This window comes from Varanus komodoensis, unplaced genomic scaffold (genome assembly GCF_004798865.1).
Source record: "Varanus komodoensis strain SLA01 unplaced genomic scaffold, ASM479886v1 scaffold32, whole genome shotgun sequence".
NCBI classification, from domain to species: Eukaryota; Metazoa; Chordata; class Lepidosauria; order Squamata; family Varanidae; genus Varanus; species Varanus komodoensis.
The window spans coordinates 1,332,600-1,356,109 of record NW_025335798.1 but is presented as its reverse complement, the minus strand read 5'-3'; the positions used below and the strand labels follow the sequence as shown (position 1 = coordinate 1,356,109).

At 46.7% G+C, this 23,510-nt stretch overlaps 1 protein-coding gene across 1 annotated transcript in view; it reads left to right on the top strand.

Moving 5' to 3' along the window:
• The window catches only part of LOC123027527 (unconventional myosin-X-like), a 77,270-nt gene that overhangs the window by 33,568 nt on the left and 20,192 nt on the right, over positions 1–23,510 (top strand). The window contains exons 20-27 of the mRNA XM_044438462.1: positions 257–381; positions 1,019–1,133; positions 11,026–11,132; positions 14,698–14,988; positions 16,018–16,057; positions 17,118–17,903; positions 20,406–20,529; positions 21,568–21,811. Coding sequence (XP_044294397.1) covers positions 257–381; positions 1,019–1,133; positions 11,026–11,132; positions 14,698–14,988; positions 16,018–16,057; positions 17,118–17,903; positions 20,406–20,529; positions 21,568–21,811 — 1,832 coding nt within the window. The remainder of the gene's footprint in view (positions 1–256; positions 382–1,018; positions 1,134–11,025; positions 11,133–14,697; positions 14,989–16,017; positions 16,058–17,117; positions 17,904–20,405; positions 20,530–21,567; positions 21,812–23,510) is intronic.

Sequence of the window (23,510 nt, the reverse complement as noted above, 5' to 3'; positions counted from 1 at the left end):
ATTACGTATGGTTTATTTTTAGTGTTCTCTGTAGCCTGCAGCCCCACTGAGTGCCTTTTTCCTAACACATTCAGAGAAGCATCCTGCATTTAAAAACTCTCTCTCGAGCTTTAGAGAAAGATGTTTATCCAGTTGTACACACATGGCTAGGTAAGCTGGATGCTGTGGATGGTCTTCACAAAACACAGGCAAACGCAATTTGTGTGCCAGTCCGTCCCTCACCCTTGCCTTGTCTACACTCCTTGCTTTTGCTTAGGCACCAGATCTTTTCAGTCCAGGTGTGGTGCTGAAACAATTGCGGTATTCTGGCATGCTGGAGACGGTGAAGGTTCGAAGAGCAGGCTTTCCTGTACGGCGGCTCTTCCAAGACTTCCTCCTCAGGTAAAAATGACAGTGCAACTCCATAGGACAGAATTTTGTTGGACATTCAAGTGTGACTTTGAGTGCCTTGGTATTTTGAGTGTGGCGGTGGTGTGGGAAATAACTAGACTGTAAAACTTCAGAGCTAGATTTCTCGCTTGTGGGGAGGAAGAAAGTCCAGAGGTTAATTTTGGGCAAAGTTCCAGGGGAGCCCAGGCAGGCCATCTCTTTTTCTCCTGTGGAATTTTATAATGATCATAGTCTGCCACTTTGCTCTTCTTCCCTGCCTAAAGGGGCTTATAGTTCTACAACCATGTAAAATGGTTGGTTGGAAGGGAAAGAATAAGCAAACAGTCCTAAGAAACGTATGTTTAACCTGTTAACTACTTTGGTCAAATTCCCTTTTTGGGGCACTGGTTTATGCTCTAGAGTTACTGTACTGCCACCAGATGCCAGATACTTAAGTTGTAGACAGTTGGGAAAGATAATGAAGGGGAGCCAGTTGTTGGCTTAAGGGCACTTGAAACCTGTCAACACTCAGTAGCAGAAACAGAGATAGGAATGGCATCCCACCAGTAAGGAAAACTTTGCCCAGCGTTTTGATGGAGAATTACTTTGTCCCTATTCCTAGTCAAGAGCTTTTCCTTGGTGTTCTCAGATACAAGATGCTCTTGAAGAATTGGAACAACCCGGACAGTGCAAAGGCCGCATGTGCAGCCCTCCTGCAGACTTATGACAGCACTCAGAGAGAATGGAAGCTGGGGAAAACCAAGGTAGGTTTTTTGCATGTAAAAGAGCATGTGGGGGCCTTTCCTTCTTTATTTGTGTCAGAAGCATCGCAGTTAAAATAAGGCATATTATAAAACTTATTATATTGGGGCATATTATAAAACAAGACAATGTAAAATATAAATTAAAACATGTACAAGTTAAACAGATCTAGCCTAGAAACTAGCAACATTGATTGCATTCTGTCACGCTGCCATAAGATCCTGAAATGAGCACTGATCGGGGAACAAAGGGCAGGTACATATATGTGTTGTTGTCTGCATATCATCACAATCACAAAGGACAGAAGCCCTAGGAAAAGCAACTCTGGATCTTCTTGTACCCATACTCCGTCTGTTCAACAATGCCCATACTTCCCAACTTTCATCAGACCCAGGTGCCAGCTTCTCCTTTTGTTCCATCCATTGTTGGTACTTCATGGCTTTCCATAGGTCCACACTACTTTTAGATTCTTCAAAACCTTCTGCCAACCTAAAGAAGCTTTTCCTAGATGTTAAACTCTGATGAACTGGTTGTGGGGTAATGCTCCGCACTAAGGCATCTATCCAGAGGTAACCTGGGTTTGCGATTGCTGCTGCAGTCAGAAGCTTTTGGGCCTACCTTGGCTTAATTCATTGACTGTGTTGCTGACTTGGTGGGTTCCAGGTACTTTCCTTCAGAGGTGCCCGTAGCTAGGAATGGTCAAAGCACCCTTTCCAGTCTCCTGCCAACACCTTTTCAGTAGTGTACACCACAGTACTCATTGCACATCTTCATGGGAGGTCCCTGTGTGGTTGCTCAGCCATTGTGGAGCTGAAGAGGGAGGGCAATAAAGTTCTCAATAAATGCAGGAAAATGGCATTTGCAAGAAGGTTCACCTCTCTGATAATGCTGCATCCTCATGTTGGATTTGCGATTGTCTCCTTTCAGCCCCCATCTTGCAACTATTGTTTAACCAGGGATCTGTAACTCCTAGTGAGGGGAGGGCCAGAACTTGGTAGACAATCCCATGCTTCCATTTAAAAGGGCTCAACTTCAGCTCCTGGTATTTCCAGTTAAAGGCTGTTCAGATAAAGGAGCTGGGACACCCTTGCCTGAGACCTTGGAGAGCTGCTGTCAGAGCGGTGGTGGTGGCGGGCCTGATGCTTCTGTGATCTGGCTCAGTACAAAGCAGCCCCTTGTGTAGCCTGACCTCACGCCAGCATTTCTTCAGCAGCAAGGCAGGGCTGCACGTCTTCTGTGATAAAGAAGGGTGCGGGGTAGGTTCTGATACACAGTTGGCATGTAGATGTTAATGTAATGTAATGTGCTAATGTAAAACCAGCAGAATGAAACAAGCAGCTAAGGATTTAAAAATATTTTAATAACTACTGGCCATTTTCCTACCCCTCCTCCCTTTGAAGTGCCAAATCAACATAATCACACCCGTAAAAGCAGGTACAATGTCCTTGCTAGGCACAGCTCTGACCAGAAGCTTTGAACATAAGACTTAGTTCTTCTTTGTGGTCGCTGTGCATCACATTTATGGGCTCAGTGTCTGCAGGGGGCCTGCTGTCAGTAAGATTTCCTAGCTGAACTTGGTAGGAAGCCTTCCCCTTCCTTCCCCTCCTGGTATATCTAAGAGGGGGTCTTGCCCACTTCTTCAATTTCTTTCCAACCACCACTGTGGGTGCCTCAGGACTTTCTTTCTCAGCGGCTTTGGATCACGTTGCTTTTCTTGTTTCTACACTCTGCTAAAGACTACTAATCCCCTACGTATTCCCTGCCCCACTTCTTAGCATGATTATCCCCCACAAACGAACAAACGAACTAAACTTCTCATTGGCTTTCTTCTCTCTCCAACTTTGCCTTTTCTTTCCTGATAGCACTCAAGGTGCTGTTTTGGAAATGCATGCGCTGTGGAAGCAAGCTCCCTTCATGGATGGCCCTCTTTGTGCCTTTGCTGCCGTGACAAAGGGCATCTCGTTGAGGCTGGGTTGCTTTGCCAGGCTTTCACCCAGCAGGCCTGTAAAACACAGTGGGCAGGCTAAGGGCTGTGCTTTGGAACGGCACTCTCCAGGCTGTGGACTCTGCTAGCCCTCTTGCGCCAGGGCTCCTGTCTATCTCTTGGACCTCCCCTTTGTCGCATTCTCCATCGGCAGCTGCAGGGACTCCTGCCACCTCTCAGTCAGTCTCCTCCCTGCCAGGGTGTTCAGCTGAGGCCCACAAGGCCAAGGAAATGGCCAAGAAGGCAAAGGAGACGGGAGAGCTGGCAAAGACGAAGCACAAGAAAAGACCTTGGTCACAGCAAGTATCACTGGCACTGATGGCATCCCGACCACAGAGGGCCCGGGAACCAGCTCGGCCCACACCACCGCTGGAACCGGTCTCCACCACTTTGATTTTGGGAGGTGAGATTAGCAACTCACCACCTTGCACGCCCCCTCAGAACCCTTCTGAGATCTGTCAATCTCTTCTTGCCTTGTTGCAGCCAAGATGAGCTCTGACTCCCCCTCTATACTAGTTTGTTCCACCTCACTGTCACACCATCCTGGGATCCTCTGTCTCGCAGCATCATGCCCTTCCTCTGATTGATCTCACCATCAGGGCTGGTCCAGTTCTCTCCCCTCTGACTGGGACCATTGCTCCTATGGGTCTATCCCACTGTGCCACAGATCAGGCTGGGGGGAGAGAGAGGGCATATGACAAGGACTGGTATCTGCCACCCACCCCAGATGCAGGGATAGCAGCCACCCCGATTGCTGCAGGAATGAGCACAGTCGAGCACTTGCAGCGGAGTCAATCACTCTTCCACCACTGCATCTTATTCTCGTAATTCCTGTGAGGATTATGGCACCATCCCCTGTCAGGGCAATGCAAGTAGCTACTGTCCTTTCAAAGGAGGCCATACAACCTGTAGTCGCATCCAACCATCAGCACAGATTCCATTCCTGGTACTTCAGAGTACCAAGACAGGACAGGAAGTTCCACCTAATCTTAGACCTCAGAGACATTCATCACATTGAAGAAGTTCCAGATGCTTTCCCTTCAAACTATCCTCCTCATACTCCAGCAAGGGTACTGGTTTGTGTCTATAGACTTGAAGGATGCCCACTTCCATGTTACAATAAATCATGATTACATTTTCTTCCATGTTGACTTCACTTCCAAGTTGGCCTTTCAGTCTCTGTCTTGCTCTTCAGACTCTCTGCTGGCCCTAGAGTATCCCCCAAGCACATGTCTGTTGTCTGTGCCTACCTGCACCTTCGAGGAACACTGTCTTGCCTGCTTTCTTTGCTGCCTTGCCCAACCCAATGGAATCCACCCTGCACATCCTGGATGTAGCAGAGCCCTTGCTTTCTATTGCTTCCTCACTGAATCCTTTTGTTGAACCCAGACTTTTCATCTGCTACAGAGAAAAGCAAGCCAGTGAGCTGTGAGAGATGTGCTTAGCTGGTTGGTGGAAATAATAACACTCACCCATCAGATAGCAGGACTACAGCTCCCTGACAGACCCTGGGCACCCTCCTCAAGTGCAACGGCCACCTTGACAGCCCTCCATGCTGTCATCTCCTTGTATCACCTCTGCAGGACAGCGACATGGTGTACGGCCCCGACATTCATCAAGCACTACTGATGTCCTCTCCAGGCAGGACTACCTGTCAAGTAGCGTGGTCCCTCCTGCAGTTCTTCGCTTAGGGCACCTTCCCCTCTCCAGCTTGAAGATGAGCTCACTAGTGGTCCATAGGTGTGATGTGCGGAGACCATGAAGAAGAAAGCCAGGTTGCTTAACTGTGACTGTCATTCTTTGAGTGGCCATGCACAGTTGCAGGTAAACAACTTGACTTTGCATGCCTGTGTCAGTGTCTAGGAGAGAAATGATTACAAAATAGTGTGTCTCAAACATACACATTCTTTTTTCCCCACTGACAGATATTTTAAGCATGGGGTAGAGTGCTCTCAGGACCATTGTAATTCTGCACACTGAGCAAATGCAGAATGTGGCATTGTGTGTGAATTAAAAGATGCGAAAAAAGCAAGTTAGCAATGCCTGGTAAAATCCAATGCATATGATGCCACGTACAACAGTACATTGGGACTGAATGGCAATAAATAGGCGATGCTTGCAGTTTTCTCAGTGGTACTTCCTCAGTATCTGTAATACAGGAGAACAGAATGATGGGAAAGGGCCCATTACATGCCACGACACCATGCTACAAACGTTACTATCTTTATTCCACGCTACCAGGTTCTCTTTTCCACACAAGACTTGCATCAGATTGGCTTTGTGTCTTCCTTGGGAATACTTAGAAGTTCTGAGTTAGTAAGGACATTAAAGGAGCCCCATTGTTTGAGGCTATCATTCAATCAATAGTCCCACAGTTAACACGAAGTCCCTAAGGCAGGCACTGTTCCTTCCTTAAAGGACACGTAGATGGTATCCAAGAGGCTATTGATTCTTACTGAGCAGCATGTCACATTATCAATGTACCTAGGACCCCCAAAACTGCCAGCTTTCCAGAACTGGGGAGAAAAACATATAAAGGAACTGGACTCAGCCAGAGAATTTGAAAGGATATTTCAAAAAAGTGGTAATTCTTTTCTATACTTTATCTGCTGTACAGAACAAACAATCTGATGCCCTTCAAATGTTTTAGACTTCAACTCCTATCAGCCCCAGCCAACTTCACTGAGGGCCAAGAATATTAGTAGTTATAGTCCAAAGCATTTGGAGGGCAGTAGGTTAAGGAAGGTTGCTCATTGCTGTGGCATGGGCTTACCTCTTCCCCAGAGAGAAACAGTTTTTGTGTTTTTGAATGTTCTCAGAAGGGACTACCGCAAACAAGCTAGAGAGGCAGAACAATCTCAGGCATCATTGCTAGAGCGAGGTTGGCCAGCGAGGGCCTAGAGAGGAGAAAGGAAACCGCTTTTTTCTGCATACCAAGCACTTGAAGTTAATAAATCAGCCTTGGAGCCATTAAAAAGAACTGGCTCTAAGTGACTGGTGTGCAGACGGCTGACCTTTGATCCCACTGAGAACAATAGGACTTTCTCTCCCTGGCTCTCCAAGTCGCTGGTCCATCTGAGAGAAGGGACTGGCTGTCTCTCTGCCCTGCAGTGGGTTCTCTGGAAAAGTGGGCCGCTTTTGGCAGTGCTGGAGTTTTACTTCAAAGGCTTCCCTTTGCAGAATGTGCAAGAGGAAGGGCTCAAGACAGTCTGCAGCCCTTTGAGATTAGTTGCCGAGGCAGGATAGAAGCCAATCAGGCTAACTTCAAGGAAGAGATTGTTGAGAGCAGGGAAGAAAGCAGTGTCCATGAAAGATTGCAAATGGATTGCACTAAAACAGAAGTGATGTGCTGGGGCATAGACCATCTTTTAAAAAAACCTTCTGAGGGTATCAAGTTGGAACTGGCAAGGAAAGAGAGAAGCCATTGAAAGTAGCAGGTAGGTTAAACTGAAGCTAGAAAATACTTTTTTGGCATCTGAGTAACATGATTTTTGGTCTCAGTTGTTACAGTGGTAATGTGACGTTTGGATAACACTAGATTGGTGTGTGGAATTTAGAGCATTCAGTGCATTCAGTGATAAATGTCAATTTGATGGGAATGTGTGTATGTATGTATGTATTTATGGTATTTCTATCCTGTTTGATTCGATGAGCTCTCAGAACAGTGTACAGAATATAATGTCATCAATGATATATTATCTATGCATGCGATGGGTTGATAGCTGGGAAATCTGCATGATGAAGGGTGCTTGTGGTGTTTGTAAAAAGCACCTGACACCATATGGCTTGTACTGTGCTGGTGCTTGTTGTATTGGTCCTCTGTTTTGCATCACAGAAAGGGAAGACAATTGCAGGGTTTGAGCTGTGGGTACACTGTGCAGAGGGACAGGAATAACACCAGCGTGGGGTTTTCTGCTGGGCTTGGTTGGGCATAGGCTTGGCCAGAGGCTAGATCAGGTGTGTGGTGCATTGCGGGAAAAGGGCAGGCACCCAGTCAAAATGACACAAAATTGGGAATGTTTCAGGAACATTCTGTAGCAATTAGAAACATCCCATGTGATACATGGCTGCAAACCAAGTCTAAGTTTAACTGGTTGCTGCAGCCAATCCTGGCTCTCTGATAAACGCGCCTGTTTAACACGCATGTCCAAACATGTGTTTGTCTCATACATAAACTACATTTTAGGTGTACACCTTGAAGAAGAAATTGGAGGTAGTCCTTAGTGCATTTGAAGGGATTTTTCCACTCGAAGGAAGAATGTGTGCACATGGACATGTATATTTCCAGGGCACCATGAAGGTGCTTACCATGGTGGTCTGGGCATTTTTATATAGCACTTTAAATGTACTGCCATACCATCATCACGATGGACTGCAGCTGACGTTGCCTTATTACACTGGCCCTGCATTTGTGCCTTCTAATATTGGCCTGATCCACAGAAATGAAACGGGTAAAACAGCTTTTCCAGGCATGGAGGTCCATGGTAGGAAAGGCTTTCTGTTGTATATTTCTGCTGTTGAATGCACAGGAGCCAGGCAAGGAAACATTTGGCAACCCTTGCCTCAGGCAGCGCAGGCATCTCCTTCCTTTGCTTACTTAAAGCCAAAAGGGTCATGCGTTTGCCATGTGTGTCCCATTCCTTTCTGCTTGTCAAGATGACCTGCTACAATTTTCCCTGTGTGCAAGTACTGGGAAGCAGAGTGGACCTCTTTGTTCCTGGAGGTGAGACTGAGGTTGCGGATAGCCTGTCCCAGGGCACTGCATCTTCTGGGCCCATTCTCTTCCCATCCTTGGTGGCTCTCCAGGGGGCTGTTCTGGCTCTGTGAACAACCTGTGAGTGGAGGGGGGCAAGGGGGCCTGGGTGTGGCCTTGCACATGTGCTGGGCAGGATGGGGAAAGGAGTGGGAAACGCTTCCTGTGAAATATATTCAGGGCAATTTCTATACTGAGCGATTGTTTGGTGGAGGAAGGAAAGGATTAATATAAGGAATTGTGGAGCTCAGGACAGGAAGGGGAAGGCAGGATGGTCTTTGTATTTCTCATTAGGACAAGAGCAGAGCAGCTGCCAGTTGTCAGCTCTGGAGGCCTGATCTTTTTCTGGATGACCAGTTCACACTGAGGCAGGGAACAACTGGCCAAGGAGCCTTGCCTCACTTCCTTGCCAGCTCTGCCCTTCACACCAGAATCTCCATGATCCTCTGGCTGCTTGCCTTAGGCTTGGGAGGCCTGAAGTGCATCTGTGATTTATTTTCTTTCTTTCTTCTTATTTATGCAAACATTCCTCCACCAATGCCATAGCAAAGCCATGTGTCCAACACCTGCTTGTGGTTTAAAAGCATGTCTGTGCACACAGGTTTTATCCAAATGGTGTACTTTCCACTCGTGCTTGCTAGGCTCTGATGATCTTACACAGTGCATCCAACTCCCATAAACCACGTGGCAGCAGCACTGATTTCTTTTCAGCCTCCTGATAAAATTTCCCCGTGACCAAGAGCTTCCAGCCTCCTGGTCCGGCACCTTTGGGCTAATTGGAAGTTGTGGTAATATGTTCAATGAGTGGGTAGGGCATGGTGCTGAAAAAGCCTGACCCCGGTTTTCTTATGTTCTGCTGAGGAGAGGCATTAGGTGGCTTGTGGGAGCTGGGTGAGCTGAAGTAACACATCTGATCCCTCCAAGTTGTGGGGAAGAAACTCCCTACAGAAGTGTCTCTCACCACTCCACTTGTGTTGCTGAAATGTCACTGCTTTAAAGAAGCAGTAGTTAATGTAATGGCATTCATAGCTTGGGTTGCATTGCTTTCACCATATGCAAACCTGACAGACTGGGACAAAAGAAGGGGCTTTCCTGGGGAAGTTGATATCTTCTTTAATCCCTCTTCAGCCTGCAGAAGAATGCAGCATTCAAAATGTTGAGGGAATTCTAAATCTGGGGCTCCTTCAGATCTTGAGATGGTCTTCTGGCTCTCTATCCTCCTTGTCCCTGTGGATTTATGACCTTTGAGGTTTGCCTGATAGGTTCTTCCAAATTTATGGGTTATTGTAGTCCTCCGAACAGGGTAGCAAGGGGCAGCACCAGTGAGAGAGACATAGATCCAGTGAGACCCCACAGCAGTTATGGATCACAGAGAGGAAGACAAGCAATACATCCCAGTTCCAGGGGCTATAGTGGCCAACACCACCTATTATCCCACAAGTCCATATGAGGGGTAATCAACATGGTGCTTGTGGGTGCTAGTGTTCTCCCAGATGCCTTTCTTGGTGCCTGGCAAGGTACCCTACTCCTGGCTTAAAAAAAAAAAAAAATACATGTTCTTCCCAGCATCTGGGATTGCTGTGAAATGGGTTTCTCTTGGTGCCGTTGTTGAGGGTGATGTCTAGTCTCTTGTATAATGCACTGGGGCTCAGACACCCTATTTGCTTTGCATTCAGTCTTCTGGGCAGGTTGCTTGTTCTTTGTGGTACTTCTTATGCCAATAATTTTGTAGTGGTGAGCAGGACTGTGTTGCAAATTGCCAGTTGTGCCCGTGGCCCCCAAAAGTCCCATGATCCTGGGTTGCCTGGTTACTGGCCATGAAAATGGTGATGAGGGGTGGCATGTGCACAGCTGATAGATCCTTCCAGGACTGCTCTTCCAGTCCATATATCCCTTCCATCTGATGAAGTACAGGAGGTAACCTCCGTACTGCCAGGAATCTGGCAAGCAAGCTACTTCATATTCACCCTCTGTGGAGAGACAAGGTGGTGATGGGTGGTCCCCAAGAGGGGATACCATGTGATCCAAGAACTGTGTCCTGGCATCCATTGCTGTATTGCAAAGGATCCTGGGACTTGCCTCTTGGACTGTGTCTGCAAAACAGAAAACATTGACCCTTTAAGCAGCTTCACAGGAGCCAGCCCAGACCATTCCACCTTCCTTGAATTATCGAGCTAGGAACGAGCTAGGAAACTATCAAGCTAGGAACTATCAAGCAGGAAGGTGGAATTTCCAGTTCTCACTACTGGGGCACTAAAAATATTCTGTGATTGATACTGTACAATTCCTTTCTCCTGATGCCTAATTAAACATCGTCCAGCATGGCCACAGACATAGTCTGGGACAGGGACCTGACATTCCAGAGCTTGAGGTGGCCTCCAGGTGCATCTAAAACAGCGGACCCTGCTCTTGTGCATGCAAGAGAGGTTTTGTGGCAGAGAAGGCTGTAGAGTGGAAGAATCTTTCTGCTGACAGACAGCTTGGGGGCGGGGGGTAGGCTGGCACTGAGGCAGTGATGCAAAGAAGCAGCCAGGGAAAATATGTATGACTTAGCTGCAGTGCAGGAATGGGTCTCTCAAAATCATTTCCCTTCTTCCACCCCCTCCACCCACTCCTTTTTGTGGGATTGGCATCTTGGCACAGTTGGACCACATTCCTTGTGCATTTTCCTTCCTCTGGGCTTCCTTTTCAGCTTTTGTGTGCATGCAGTGCTTGGAAAGTGGCATCCCTCTGCCTGTCTCTTTCATAGCCTTGAACAGCAGGCCGTGGTAGCCTTAGAAGTCGTTGCGTCAAAGCAAGGGTTAATGCAGAGTTAAGAGCAGTGCAGCCGCCGCTGCCGCCGCTGCCTCCTCCTCCTCCTCTCTTTTCCCGCTCCCTCTCCCCCTTAATCCTTGGAGCACAGCACGGAAGAGATTGTGGGGGCAGGGCTGGGCTGAGTTTGGCTGGCCTTCCTGCACAACTTTTCCCCTGTCCATCAGCGCAGGCACCCAAAGGGGAAGGGCTGGCAGAGCAGGGCAACTCTGGTGCAGGAGCATAAAAGGAGCTCTCTGTGCCTTGCAACGGCAGGCAGGCAGGCAGGCATGGGACCTGCTGGTGCTGCCTGGGACTTGCTGTTTCCTCTCTTTGTGTTTGATGAAACTCCTCCCGGGGGTGCCAGGTTTTCCTGAAGGAGGCTCTGGAGCAAAAACTGGAGAAGGCCCGGGAAGAGGAGCTGAAGAAGGCGGCGACCATCATCCGAGCCCACGCCCTGGGCTACATGGCAAGGTCAGTCAGTGCCTGAATTGCTCTCCTCCACCCCACTGCTGGAATGCCCCTTGCCTGCTCTCCTTTCCAGCTTGCTGCTTCTGGCTGGGCTTCCTCTCCTCTTTCTTTCCCTGCCCCCACTCGAAAGCCTCCTCTTATTTCTCAAAGGCTGCCACCGGCTGCAAAGTTAGAGTCAGCCCTGGTCTTTCTGCACCACCTCTTTTTCCTGGTGCACTTTCTTATCCTCTGTGCAGTTGCCCAGTGGAAAACCCCAGCTTGACTCTGGCTTGTGCAGTCAGGGCCCTCACCTCAATCTTGCCTTTATTCCCAGCCATGCATAGACCTAAACGGAGGGTCCCTGCCTCATAAATACCTCTCCAGTTCCTGCTTCTCTGTGAGGCTCCCCTGGCTGCAGAGATAAAGAGAAGTCCCAGGCAGGCTGGCTCGATTCGTCCGCTGCCTTGGCTGCCCTATCCCGGTCGGCCTTTTCCCTTGCTGTTGCTGCTGCCTATTCAGTGGAGCAGGCCTTTGTTTCTGCTTGTTCTGGCAAATTGCTGTGTGTGCTCATTCCGACAAGCACTTGCACTCCAGAGTGTGGTGTTGCCACGCGCAGTAGCAGGCCACTGGGATGATATCACTGGAATTGTGTGCATTCTGGGATTGGTACTGAACAAGGCATTCAGCAGCCTGAGAACTTATTTTTATTTTTTAAGTTTCTAGCCTCCTTTAAGGTTGCAAAAAGAGGCTTCAAAATGTGTAGGCAGTGCCTGGTGAAATCTCAAAAGCCATTGGCTAGGAAACCGCAGAGGGAGTGGAGTGAAGCAGAACTTCTGGGAGGCAAGGTTGCTATACCCTGCCTCCCCAGCCCCTTTGCCTTTCCCTTAATTGTCAGAAGCAGAGCATATTGTGCAAATGCTGATATGTACCATTCAACTCCTCTTATTCCAGATTTTTGTTTTATTTTGAAAGTGCAGTGTTTGCAGAGTTCTAGGAATAGTTTACACAGGTGCCAAGCATAGGTTGGTGAACAGGGGCAGGAAAGCGGATTAGACCCAACACTGAAGAAGTTAGAGCTCCATCTGCCATTGGCAGAAGCCATTGGCTAGACTCCTTTTGCAGACATATGACCCGCTGGGCAGTGCAAAGTGGGGTTTCCTGGGTTTTTTGTCTGAACTAACTACATTTTGAAGATATAATTATGAGCCAGGCTCATCAGCACTTGGCTCAAGAGCATGTGAGCTGGGATATAGCTACTAATGTTCTTGCTGCTTTCAGCTCCACTACCACCATTGCCATCTTCTACCATTAAAAACGCTCATACCCTGCACTAAGGTAACCAAAATCCTGTGCCAAGGATCTAGCTATCTGCAGCTTGAATGCATTATGCAGCTAAAGAGCATCAGCCTATGAGTGTTTGCACAGTTTATTCTGCTTTTGCTGGTTGTAACTAAAGAGCCACACAGACCATGTGGGCAGGATTAGCCCTACTGTCAGACAAGGTGAAGGAGCAGGTCTTAGGGGACTATTAACAAGCAGCTAAGGTTCAATTGCTTAGCTTATTGCTATAATACTACCACCTGTTGGTTTGCATGCTTTTCAGATTTCCTCTCTTGGACCATTCTGCACGGCAGCCCTAACCCTCCGATCACTGGAAGTCCTGTTCAGCCACTAGGTTGGCTTCCGTGGGTCTAACTAGGCATGACAGCAGCCCAAACCATTAGTTAGAAGAGGATGAAGCAGGGACTGGGAAACTCTTTCAGATCAGAGGAGGCATGGGCAGGAAGGGGTGCAGTACATTTCCTCATATACCACCTCCCCATTTCCCCCCGGCAGAGCTTCAGCAGCAGCAGGGGCAGAAGGAAGGCACTGGGAGTGAGTGTAAGCGACAGGGAGGGTTCACCAAGCCCTCCTCCCAAAAGCCATTCCTCTGCATGGAATTGACCGCCTGCAGCCCCTACCGCATCCTTAGGCTCTCTCCTCGATGGCGGGCTGTGGTCTCCTCTTGCCATGTTCTGCTAAGCCCCGGGGTTTCTTCAGGGCATGCACGCACCGTTTAAAGCTTTTCTTGACAGCCTTAAATGCAGGAAGCCTGTTCGTCTCAGGACTGTTTTGCTGCTGCTGCTGCTGCGGCAGCGATGATGATGATGAAGAAGAAAGATTTGTTTCTCAGATTGCTGAAATCTGTGTCAATATCCATTTCAGCACTTGCATGATGCAGTCATAGGATTTCAGAGTACACACACTACTGCTGCCATTGCTACTACTCAATGCTTTGTGTGGCACAGGCTCTGTGTGTGTCTCCTGCTAAAGAACAGCAGTTGCCTAGCTCTTCTAAGTACTTTTCACAGGTAATGCTACTGCTGTACAGAAGCTAAAGTCTGCTAGTGCTTCACGTTATTCTCCATAAAGGGGTGGGTGGGAAAGGAATGACCAGCATGTCATGGAACGTGGATTCACATGGACAGGTCATATCAGCACAGATAAAAGAACCAGCTCCAGTGGCTCAGTTCAGGCCAGGAGTGCTGGTGATGGGAAGCAAGACCTGCATTTTTCTATGCCGTTATTCATCTGCATGTTAGCTAGAGAGGAGGGTGCTTTTGAGCTAAGGATGGATGAATCTGTTTTGGTTCCTACAATTTTTTACCTTTTGAAATATATGTTTATTTTGCTGTTTGGCACAAAAATTTGTGCCCCTTTTTGTAAGCACTTCTTCCAACTTAGGTATTTTTGTACATGTGTCTCCTAATGTACACATGGGGAGAAATGTGTCTCAAAAATGCATGTGCTAGGAGAAACTCATGCCCAGAATGCATGCAGTAGAAGAAATGTTTATTCAAAATGCATGCATTTTTTTCTATGCATTTCTCCTAGTATATGCCTTTTTTGGACACTTGTTGATTGGACAACTGTATTTGGAGACATGCATTTCATTTCATGTGTTAGTTTGGGAAGTGCAAATTAGGTTGGTTTTTACTAAAATGTGAACCCAACCCAATGTGAACCCCTCCCTATTCCAAGCATGTGCAGAGTGCTTAGCCTCCCTGCTAACCAACAGCTGCCAGACTTAGAGGGGAGCATGTAGCTTCTTGGGATCTGGCTTTCTTTTTGATAAAACTGCTCATCACTGTGTTTTAGGATAGCAGGCAGGATGCTGTCTATATGGGAAAGGTAGAACGTGAATCAGACCTCTTTGTTTGAAGGGACAGAGGAACCTGGTCATGGGAGGCTGCATGGACTGACCATATCCTTTGTGCCAGCCCAGCACTCTTTCACTTGTTTTTCTGTTTAGCAGAGGAAGATCTGGTGTAGAAACAGGAAATGAGTGGCCCCAAGGGGGGGAGATGCTTAGAGCATTCTTGAGACTTGGAAACTAGGTGGGCGGCAGATGGGAATTAAAGGACAGTGTGGAATGAATGGATGCCTGGGAAAATGTTTCTTTGGAGGATTGCAACAGTGATTGTGTTGGCTCATTGAATCTGACAATTTGGACTGGGCAATTTCTACTGCCCTGCATGGTGCCTGGGGAGAACTAAGGGGGAATGGCCATTTGCTGACTGTAACCACCATCTTACTTCTGTTGACTTAGGAAGAGGTATCGGAGGGTGCTAGCCAGTGTCGTGACCATCCAAAAGAACTACCGTGCTCACTACTGGAAGAAGTATCTCCTGCGCCTGAAGGCCTCTGCCATTGTCCTGCAAAAATACTGGCGAGGACAGCTGGCTCGCAGTCTCTACCGGCACCTGCTACAGGAAGAACAGAGGCGGAAACAGGAAGCTGAGGAGCAGAGGCGGCAAGAGGAAGAGAGGATTAGAAAGGAGGAAGAGGAAAGACAATGGCAAGAAGAGAGGGCGCGTAGGAGGGAGGAGGAGGAGAAAAGGTATAAGGCGGACTTCATGCTATTTCTGTGGCCTGGTTTTCATATGCAGTAGCTCAGGCAGCAAACCAGTGTGCGACTTCAGACTGTTTCAGAGAGGGTGCTTACACAAATTCATTTTCCTCCATACAAAGAATTTCCTGAACACAGAAAGCCAGATGCCAGGGAAGAAGATTTTCGCTTCTGTGAGGTTAACGGGTTACATCATTGCAGGTTGCTGCTTCTGAAGTGCAAATGTGAGCCGGGAGTTGCACTACGGTGGTAGTTGCTTCTTTTTCAGGCTGTGGCTCTACTTTCTCTGCAAGGTTATATGTAAGCTGGATGGGCTGATACAGTCCTTGCACGTGTAAAAGCAGATGCTAGACGGTACTTATGCAGATAAGTATGGGTAAGTGCATGGTTTTGGGGAGCCACAGTTTTTAAACTGAGCCCAGCCACTGAGCCTTTTGATTGGATCTGCAACAAGTCAAAGGCTTTCTCTGTGATCTCTGTTCAGTTTCCTAATTTATTCCAAATTGTAGAAAAGGGAGAGTCAGGACAGGCTTGACACAGCCGAAGAAGTCAAGAGGTCTGGTTCTTTCATGAAAAGACTATGCCTTTGGCTAACCTAATCTGGAACAAATTGTTGATGTATCTCCAAGTCTGACAAAAGAGTGCATTCATATGATGGTTAATTTTTAGCCTCTGTAAGGCAACTATTGTTTCCCTTTTCATGGGTATCCTCATGCGTTCTGCAATGGGCATGGTTCCGTATGTGCTCAGTAGCAGACAGTACCTGGATTTTGAAAAAATCCAGCTTTCTGCAAACCAAAGCCTTTAATTAGGTGTAATATAATAAATTTCTTTGGTTTGAAGGCTTCGTAATGACTCACCCGGACATAAATAATGGAGGCAGCAATACTAGTTAGAACAGCATTGATTTCAGCACCAGCAAATGCAGAAGGAAGGCTGCAGAGCTCAGAGTTCCTCATGCAAACTCCAGCAAGCTGCATTGTGGATTGTATTAATGAATTTGTGCTTTGTTTTAAACAGAGAAAAGGAGCAGCTGGAAGCCGCGCTGCAGATGGCTCAGGTACGTTCTGTTGAGTCTACTTCAGCTTCGCCTTTCAAGGATCACCGTTCGAATGCTAACACATTCTGGCAATCTCTCTTGTTTGACCTTTTCCCATTGACAGATTAACTCCTTCCTAAACCTATCTGAGGATGTTGGGAGTTGTAGCTGGGCCATTCTGGAGGGCGCCTGGTTGGGGAAGGCTGGGCTGAGACAAAGTGCTTTTTGCAGAATGCTCTCCTCCCAATCTGGAGGATGCCTTCAGTCTAGACAACAGTTAGTTGACCATTCTTCAGATCAAGCACCTATGATGCTAATCCGATCATTTCGAATTTGAGAAATCGTTTATGAGTGCAGATAGCAGCCATGTATGTGCGTGTGTGCGGACCAGGGCTCTGGGGAGGGAAATGTAACCCTTTCCTGAGTTGTGCTGAATTCCACACAGATGCACCCACACCCAGCTGTGCTTTGCTCAGAAGAGAAGTTCCCATTGATAACAATGGGTGTTTCCTCCCAGGCCACACAGTAGTTTCTAGGTACGTTTTCAAGTTGTTGCAGAGGAATGACTGTAGAAGCATTCAGAAAAGACCCCCTGAATCAAAACCCCTTCCCTTCATAGAATAATTGCCATGAAGGGAAGGGCACATGTACATCCACAGCAGAGACAGCCGGCTGTTTCTGAGAGAACCAGGAGTGTTTTGTAAGAGGGGCATTGGCTCCCCATGATGCACGGCGCATGCATACTTCCTTCGCCTGATGGTTCCTTCAGATGAAAGAGGTTTTGCAACTTTTAAAAACAATTCAAGCCCTAATATGCCAGAGGTGAAAGTGGTATTACTGTTCACGTCACACACAGGAATCCTTTTTCAAGTCCCTTCCAACTTTCTGTTGGAGGGAAGGAAATTTTTATAAATTCCTCTGTCTTAAGCCTTAGAGTTCAACAATAGATGTCTTGTTTTTTCAGACAGTGGAGTGAAGCACTGCTTGGCCACCAGGTCAGCTCCTGAATTCTTGGACTTGTTGATGCATCTCCATTAAGGCTGACTTATAAAAGTTTGTTCTTGTGGCTCTTTTGAACCAGAGGGAAGTGCTCAGGACCCAAGAGGAGGACCAGCCATTGCAGGTGCAGGAACAGCATCAAATGGAGGAGATTTTGCGGCTGGAGAGGGAGATTGAGAAGCTGCAGTGGCAGCAGAAGGCGGAGCACATCTCAGTCACCTGTGAAAACACCAAAAACGAGATAAAGCGGCAACGGGAAGAAGAGATACAGAGGCTGGAGAAGGAAGCATCTAGGGTTGCACAGGAGTTCTTGGAGCTGCTGGATTTTGGGAACCTAGATGAGAGTGTGCAAGGCTTGGGGCGTTCCCTCTCTAATGAAGGAACTCTCAACATTGAGTACAGCCTTGTGGCTCCCCTGGCTGAGGAAGAAGAAGATGAAGGTTTTCCTGCTGATGAAGAGGGCCCACCCGTCCCCAGCCCAAGTCTGTTGAACCAGGACAGCAGTGCCAGAACCAGTGATAACTACTACTCCGAGGAAGATACGTCTCCAAACATGCCAGCGCCTGGGGAGGGGGAAGATGGGGATCTCCACTCTCTGGACCTTTCTATGGAGAGACCTGCAAGCCCCCAGAAGCAGCTTGTGGAAAGCATCTGCCACACCATTGTGGAAAACCTGCAAGCTGTCAATGGGGAGGTGGAAGAACCCATTTATAGCTTGCCTCCAGACGTGGAGTCCGACTACGACCACGAGGAGTTTGATGGCAGTGGGGATGTTGGCAGCACATCAGCTGAGCCACTGAATGGGGAAGAGTCCTTGCATCATTCTCATAGCAATGGTGTGGACTCCAACCGTGGAAGTTTGGACTCGGTGAGCCTCTTTTCCCTCCATGTAGTAAATGGATCTCACTTTAGAGTGGATTTTACTTGGCTCACGTGTGCTTGGGACTATCTTGTGTTATTAGTGCCGTACAGTAAGATACTTCTATCCAAAGACCTCCCCGACATTCTATATGTTACCTAGAAAACACACGCACACAGCCTGTGGGGCTTGGAGCAACATTTATCAAGGGGTGTCCAGGATCAATGATCAGAAAGTGATGGTGCCTGAGACCAGGACAAGCTGCTATGGCAGTCTTGGGGTGAAGGTCAGCTGAGGACATTCAGTTGCCAGGGCTTCCGGACTTGGATTCTCAAGAAGAGTGTGCCATAGCACACTTTTCCCCAGACCTCAAGCCAGCCACTCACAATCACTCTATCTGCAGCCTCTCTCTTTGTCAGGGCAAATAGTCAGTATACTATACAATGTAAAAAGTGAATGGAACACTTTTAAAGTTAACCTTCTTTTACTGAACCAGTCTTGCTATCTAAACCATTGACTTCTGAAAGAATGGAATCCAGTAATTGCCATTCGTGTACCAGTGAAGTCATGATTACTTTCATGGAGGTTCTTCCAAATATTTTTTTCTCACAGCTCCCTTCCCCAGTGCTAGCATTTTCAGTGTGGTGCCTGTGAGTGTCAGGGTGGCCCAGAAATCTCTCTTGGTGCATGCCAGGCAACCTGCACCTCCTGATTTTTATTTTGTTAAGACTTTTTAATTCATTTTTTTAAACTGGAAAGTTGTTGTGCTTCAAACCAGTATGCCATCTTTCTCTGGGTTCACAAATATATTTTTGCATTTCAGAGTTCAGACCTCACCTCCGTTTGTACTTAGGTTTTCTTTTAGTCTCACCAGTTTTCCTTCAGGGAAGTAGTGTTTTATAGCTAGCTGTGCACACAATAGTAGCTATTTTATGACTGAGCAAGTCATTTTCTGAAACCATTTATGACACAAAATTCCAGGTGTTCCCACCATCTAGAAAGGCTGGGGATCCTTGTTCTAAAATAATGTTACTTGCCAAAATCACAGCAAGCTAATAATTTCCACTTATCCAAGTGGATACGTGAAAACTTGGAAAAGAAATACTTGGCCCATCAGGCAAGTATTAAATTCCTTTGCCAAGTTGTCCTTATCAAATCCATGGGCCCTACCATTGTTTCTGGCTGTTTGTTTTTCCAGCTGTATCAGTGAAATAAAAAGCCCCTATGATTACATGGTACTTTGCAATGTTTATTCTCTTTGAAGGGATCTCTAAGGGCCCACAATCCAGATGTCAAGGCAGTCCAGGAAGTAGCTTTGTTCATTTGGAACTAACCCAGAGTCTATACATATTTCCTTCCATGCCATTATTTGTATGTGGCTGCCTAAGCATGGCAAAAGAAGCGGAGGAGGTGTGGGGGATATTGGTTGTGTATCAAAAACACAGCCCCTCAAGGAAATACTATAGGATGTTCTTTCGATGTCTCTATGAGGAGTGTTGTTGGAAAGACAGCAGGGTGAAGCCAGGAGATATTGCCAACAATATTCCCTGAGCATAGGCTAAGTAGGAAGGTCTAGGGAACTGAATGAGCAAGTGAGTTTTCCCTACAGTGGGAAATAAAGAGGAAGGTCACATAGGCAAGCAGCAAGCCTTGAAACGTTTTACTTCCAACTACTGCTGTGCTGGGGAAAGAGGGGAGTAGTTTTTTTAATATTGCAGAATATTTCCAAATAGGATGCAATTTGTTTGTTCATCTTGGCCTGACAAAAATGTTGTTACAAATGCTGAATTACTTCCCTTTCATTTCAATAGCTTCACTCATTAACCCTTCCCTTTGTGCTCTCGCTCTCGCTCTGTGTGTGTGTGTGTGTGTGTGTGTGTGTGTGTGTGTGTTAGACTGTGTGTTTGCAAGTAACACTGTTTTCATGGGATCTGCTGCAGGCACTGTTCTATGTTCGATTGATTTGAAAGTAGCATCAACTGCATATGCAGTGGTGGCTGGGAAGGGCAGGGCAGGGCACTGGGAGCTGAAGCCTTTGTGGGAAGGGAGGGATGAAGCTACTGTCAACCTGCTGTTCTCTGCATGGGGAGACCACATGTCCCATCATCCCCCTGGCAACATAGGCCAATGGAGCACAACAGATTGGGGGAAGGTTGGTCTATTCCAATAACAAAATGAAAGCTCTTTAAAACATCTTATTATAAAATGGAGATGAAGGCCAAAGATCACACATGGGCAACCACACACAGTGTTGGGCCTTAACCTTAAATTGACTTTCCAACTTGGGACTCCCACTGCTTTGAAAACATCTTGGTTGCCATGTAAGCCACCCTGCGTTCTTTGCAAGAGCCAAAAAGGTGGGATATAGATGCAATGTATTAATCATATCTGGCCAGCTCCATGGTTATGTTTGAAAGGTGGATCACTTGGAGAGGGTGGTGTAAATCTGCAGACTTTGCAATTGTCAGGTTATGTAGCTTTTGAGAGTGTGATAATTCTTTTTGCCCTTAGTTTCTAGATAGTGAGGATGAAGGAGATGCTTACATGGACACAGATGAAGAGTTCTGCATCAGCCGGGTCAGCATACTCAGCGGCTCAGGACCAGCCTATTTTCACAGCTATCTCTACATGAAGGGTAAGCAGCTTTGTCAGTACCATGCGCGCCCTGACTCCCTCATTGCTTCTAAGAATCGCCATCTCTCCAATGTAGGCACTGCCAACGTATCTGTGAAAGTCATACGTGCTTTTGAGCAACTGCCAGAGGTACCTATAGAATGATGATCTCGTGAGACAATTCCAGCCCAAACACCCCAAATTTCAGTTTCAGAATTGTGTGTGTTCATCATATGTATATCCTTCCCTTTCTCTAAGGAGATCAGAGCCAGTGAACATGGAGGTCATCCCATTTTATCCTTCAGCTACCCTTTGAGGCAGGGTTGGGCTGAGATTTGCCTAGGGGAGACGCAGTTTTCATGGCTGAGAGGGAATTTGAATCCAAATCCTACATCACTGTCTGGATAGTTGATTGATTTGCTTCTTTTCTGCTGCCAGGGCTATCTCAATTACAACAAGGCTTCAGTAACACTAATACTGTTATCATACTGCTACTGCAAGAGTGAAGTTGGTTACACTGTAGTGGTGTAAGGACTACTGTTTCCTCAAAAATGATAGCCTGCACAAAACCTGGGCACTACAGAGGTGGAAAGAAGAAGAGGGAGTTCCTTGAGCTGATAACATTTCATTTTTATATCTATCATTTACATCCCCTCTTAATAGCATATGATGGTGTAAAAAAGCATTTTATTTGAGAAATACAAGGTAACAATGCCATAGCAACAAAAACTTCAGGATCTGCAGTTGTTTTTACATTATTCAGCACAGGTTCTGTACATTATTTAAAATCATTGTCCCTGAACACAGCTGTGTAGTATACATTTTAAGTTTTGTTACAAACTGAACATTTTCCAATTACTTGCCTTGCTAGATCTTGCTAGATCTTACATCTTTCCGTAAGTAGGGCTGCACTCTGGCTGGATATTGGTCATTGACCCTGCATTTTTGTAATGCATATATGTAAGGCACATACTCATCTTCTGAAAGGCTGGTGGAGCATAGATGGGGGACATTCTGATGTGATAGCAAGTTTGACCGTATCTCTTCTCTTCCCCACAAGGGGGCCTGATGAACCCCTGGAGGCGGCGTTGGTGCGTCTTGAAGAATGAGGCCTTCATGTGGTTCCGAGCCAAGCAAGAAGCCTTGAAGTCAGGCTGGCTTTACAAGAAAGGAGGAGGCATGTCCACGCTATCTCGCCGGAACTGGAAGCGGCGCTGGTTTGTGCTGAGAGAGGCCAAGCTGATGTACTTTGAGAATGACAGTGAAGAGAAGCTGAAAGGAACAATTGACATCCGAAAGGCCAAGTATGGGAGCCTATGATTTGTGAGAGCCAGTGTGGTGTAGGGGTTAGAGTGCTGGACTGGGACTTTGGGGGTCAGTCATAGAATCACATAATAGTGGAGTTGGAAGGAGCCAGAGGGCTATTGGGTCCAAACCTTGCTCAGTGCAGGATTCCTAGTTAAACCATCCCTCTCAGGTGGATGTCCAGTTGTATCTTGAATGCCTCTAGTGTGGGAAAGCCCAGAACCTCCCTAGGTCATTGGTTCCATTGTCATACTGCTCCAACAGTCAGGAAATTTTTTCCTGATGGCTTCCTGTAACTTGATCCTGTTATTCTCTGTCCTGCACTCCAGAATGATCACAAAGAGATCCTATTCTTCTTTGTGACAGCCTTTCAAGTACTGGTAGAGTGATATCATATCACTCCTCAGTCTTCTCAAAGCTAAACATGGCCAGCTCTTTCAGTCTCTCCTCACAGGGCTTTGTTTCCAGTTTCATGATTATCTTTGCCTCCCTCCTCTGAACCCTTTCCAGCTTATCTGCATCTTTCTTAAACTGTGGTGCCCAGAACTGGGCACAGTACTCCAGATGAGGCCTAGCCAGCATTGAGTAAAGGGGAACTAGTACTTCATGTGAGTTGGATGTGATACTTCTCTTGATGCAGCCTAAAATAGCATTTGCTCTTTTTGCAGCCAGATTACATTGTTGACTCATATTCAGCTTGTGATCTACAGCAATTCCAGGATCCTTATCGCTTGCAGTACTGTTGAGCTAGCCGTATTCCCCATCTTGTAACAATACATTTGTTTTCATTTTTCCTAGATGCCAACTTGGCATCTGTCCCTATTAAATGCAGTTCTGTTGTTTTCAGCCCAGCACTCCCAACATATCAAGATCAGTTTGAATCTTCTTTCTGTCTTCCAGGGTATTAGCTATCCCACCAAGTTTTGTGCCATCTGAAAATGCGATAATTGTTCCCTACACTTCCTCATCCGAATTGTTAATACAAATGTTGAAGAGCACTGGTCCCAGGACAGAACCCAGTATTCAATGTGTTACCTTTCCCCTATTTGAAAAGGTGCCATTAGTGAGCACTCTTTCTTTCTGATTCTGTAGCCAACTGTGGAGCCACCAGATAATTGTTCCATCTAGCCCACTTTTTGCTAACTTGCTAATCAAATCAGGATATCATGGGGCAATTTGTCAAAAACTCGAGTCAAGATATACCATGTCCACTGTCTGTCAGGAAGGTTACCCAATCCAAAAATGAAATCAGATTAGTCTGGCAAGATTTGTTCTTGAGGAATCCATGTTGGCTTCTGGTAATCACTGCTTTGCTTTCAAGGTGTTTGTAGACTGACTGCTTTATAATCTGCTCCAGAATTTTCCAAGGGATTGATGTCAGACTGACTGGTCTATAGTCCTCATGTTCCTCTTTTTTTCTTTCTTGAAGACAGGGACAACATTAGCCCATTTCTAGTCATCTGGCACTTCCCCTCTTCTCCATGATTTCTCAAAGATAATAGGGAGTGGTTCTCAGAGATCTTAATGATTCTGTCCTTTATGATGCTAGGACGGAATTCATTGAGTCCTGGATTTTTGAACTCATTCAACCCATGAGATGATCCTTGACCATTTGCCTATTGGGCTTTCATCCTCTTTCTTCACCTTGTACTTCCCCTTCATCAAGACAGTGATAGATCTTTTGGGAAAAGACTGAGA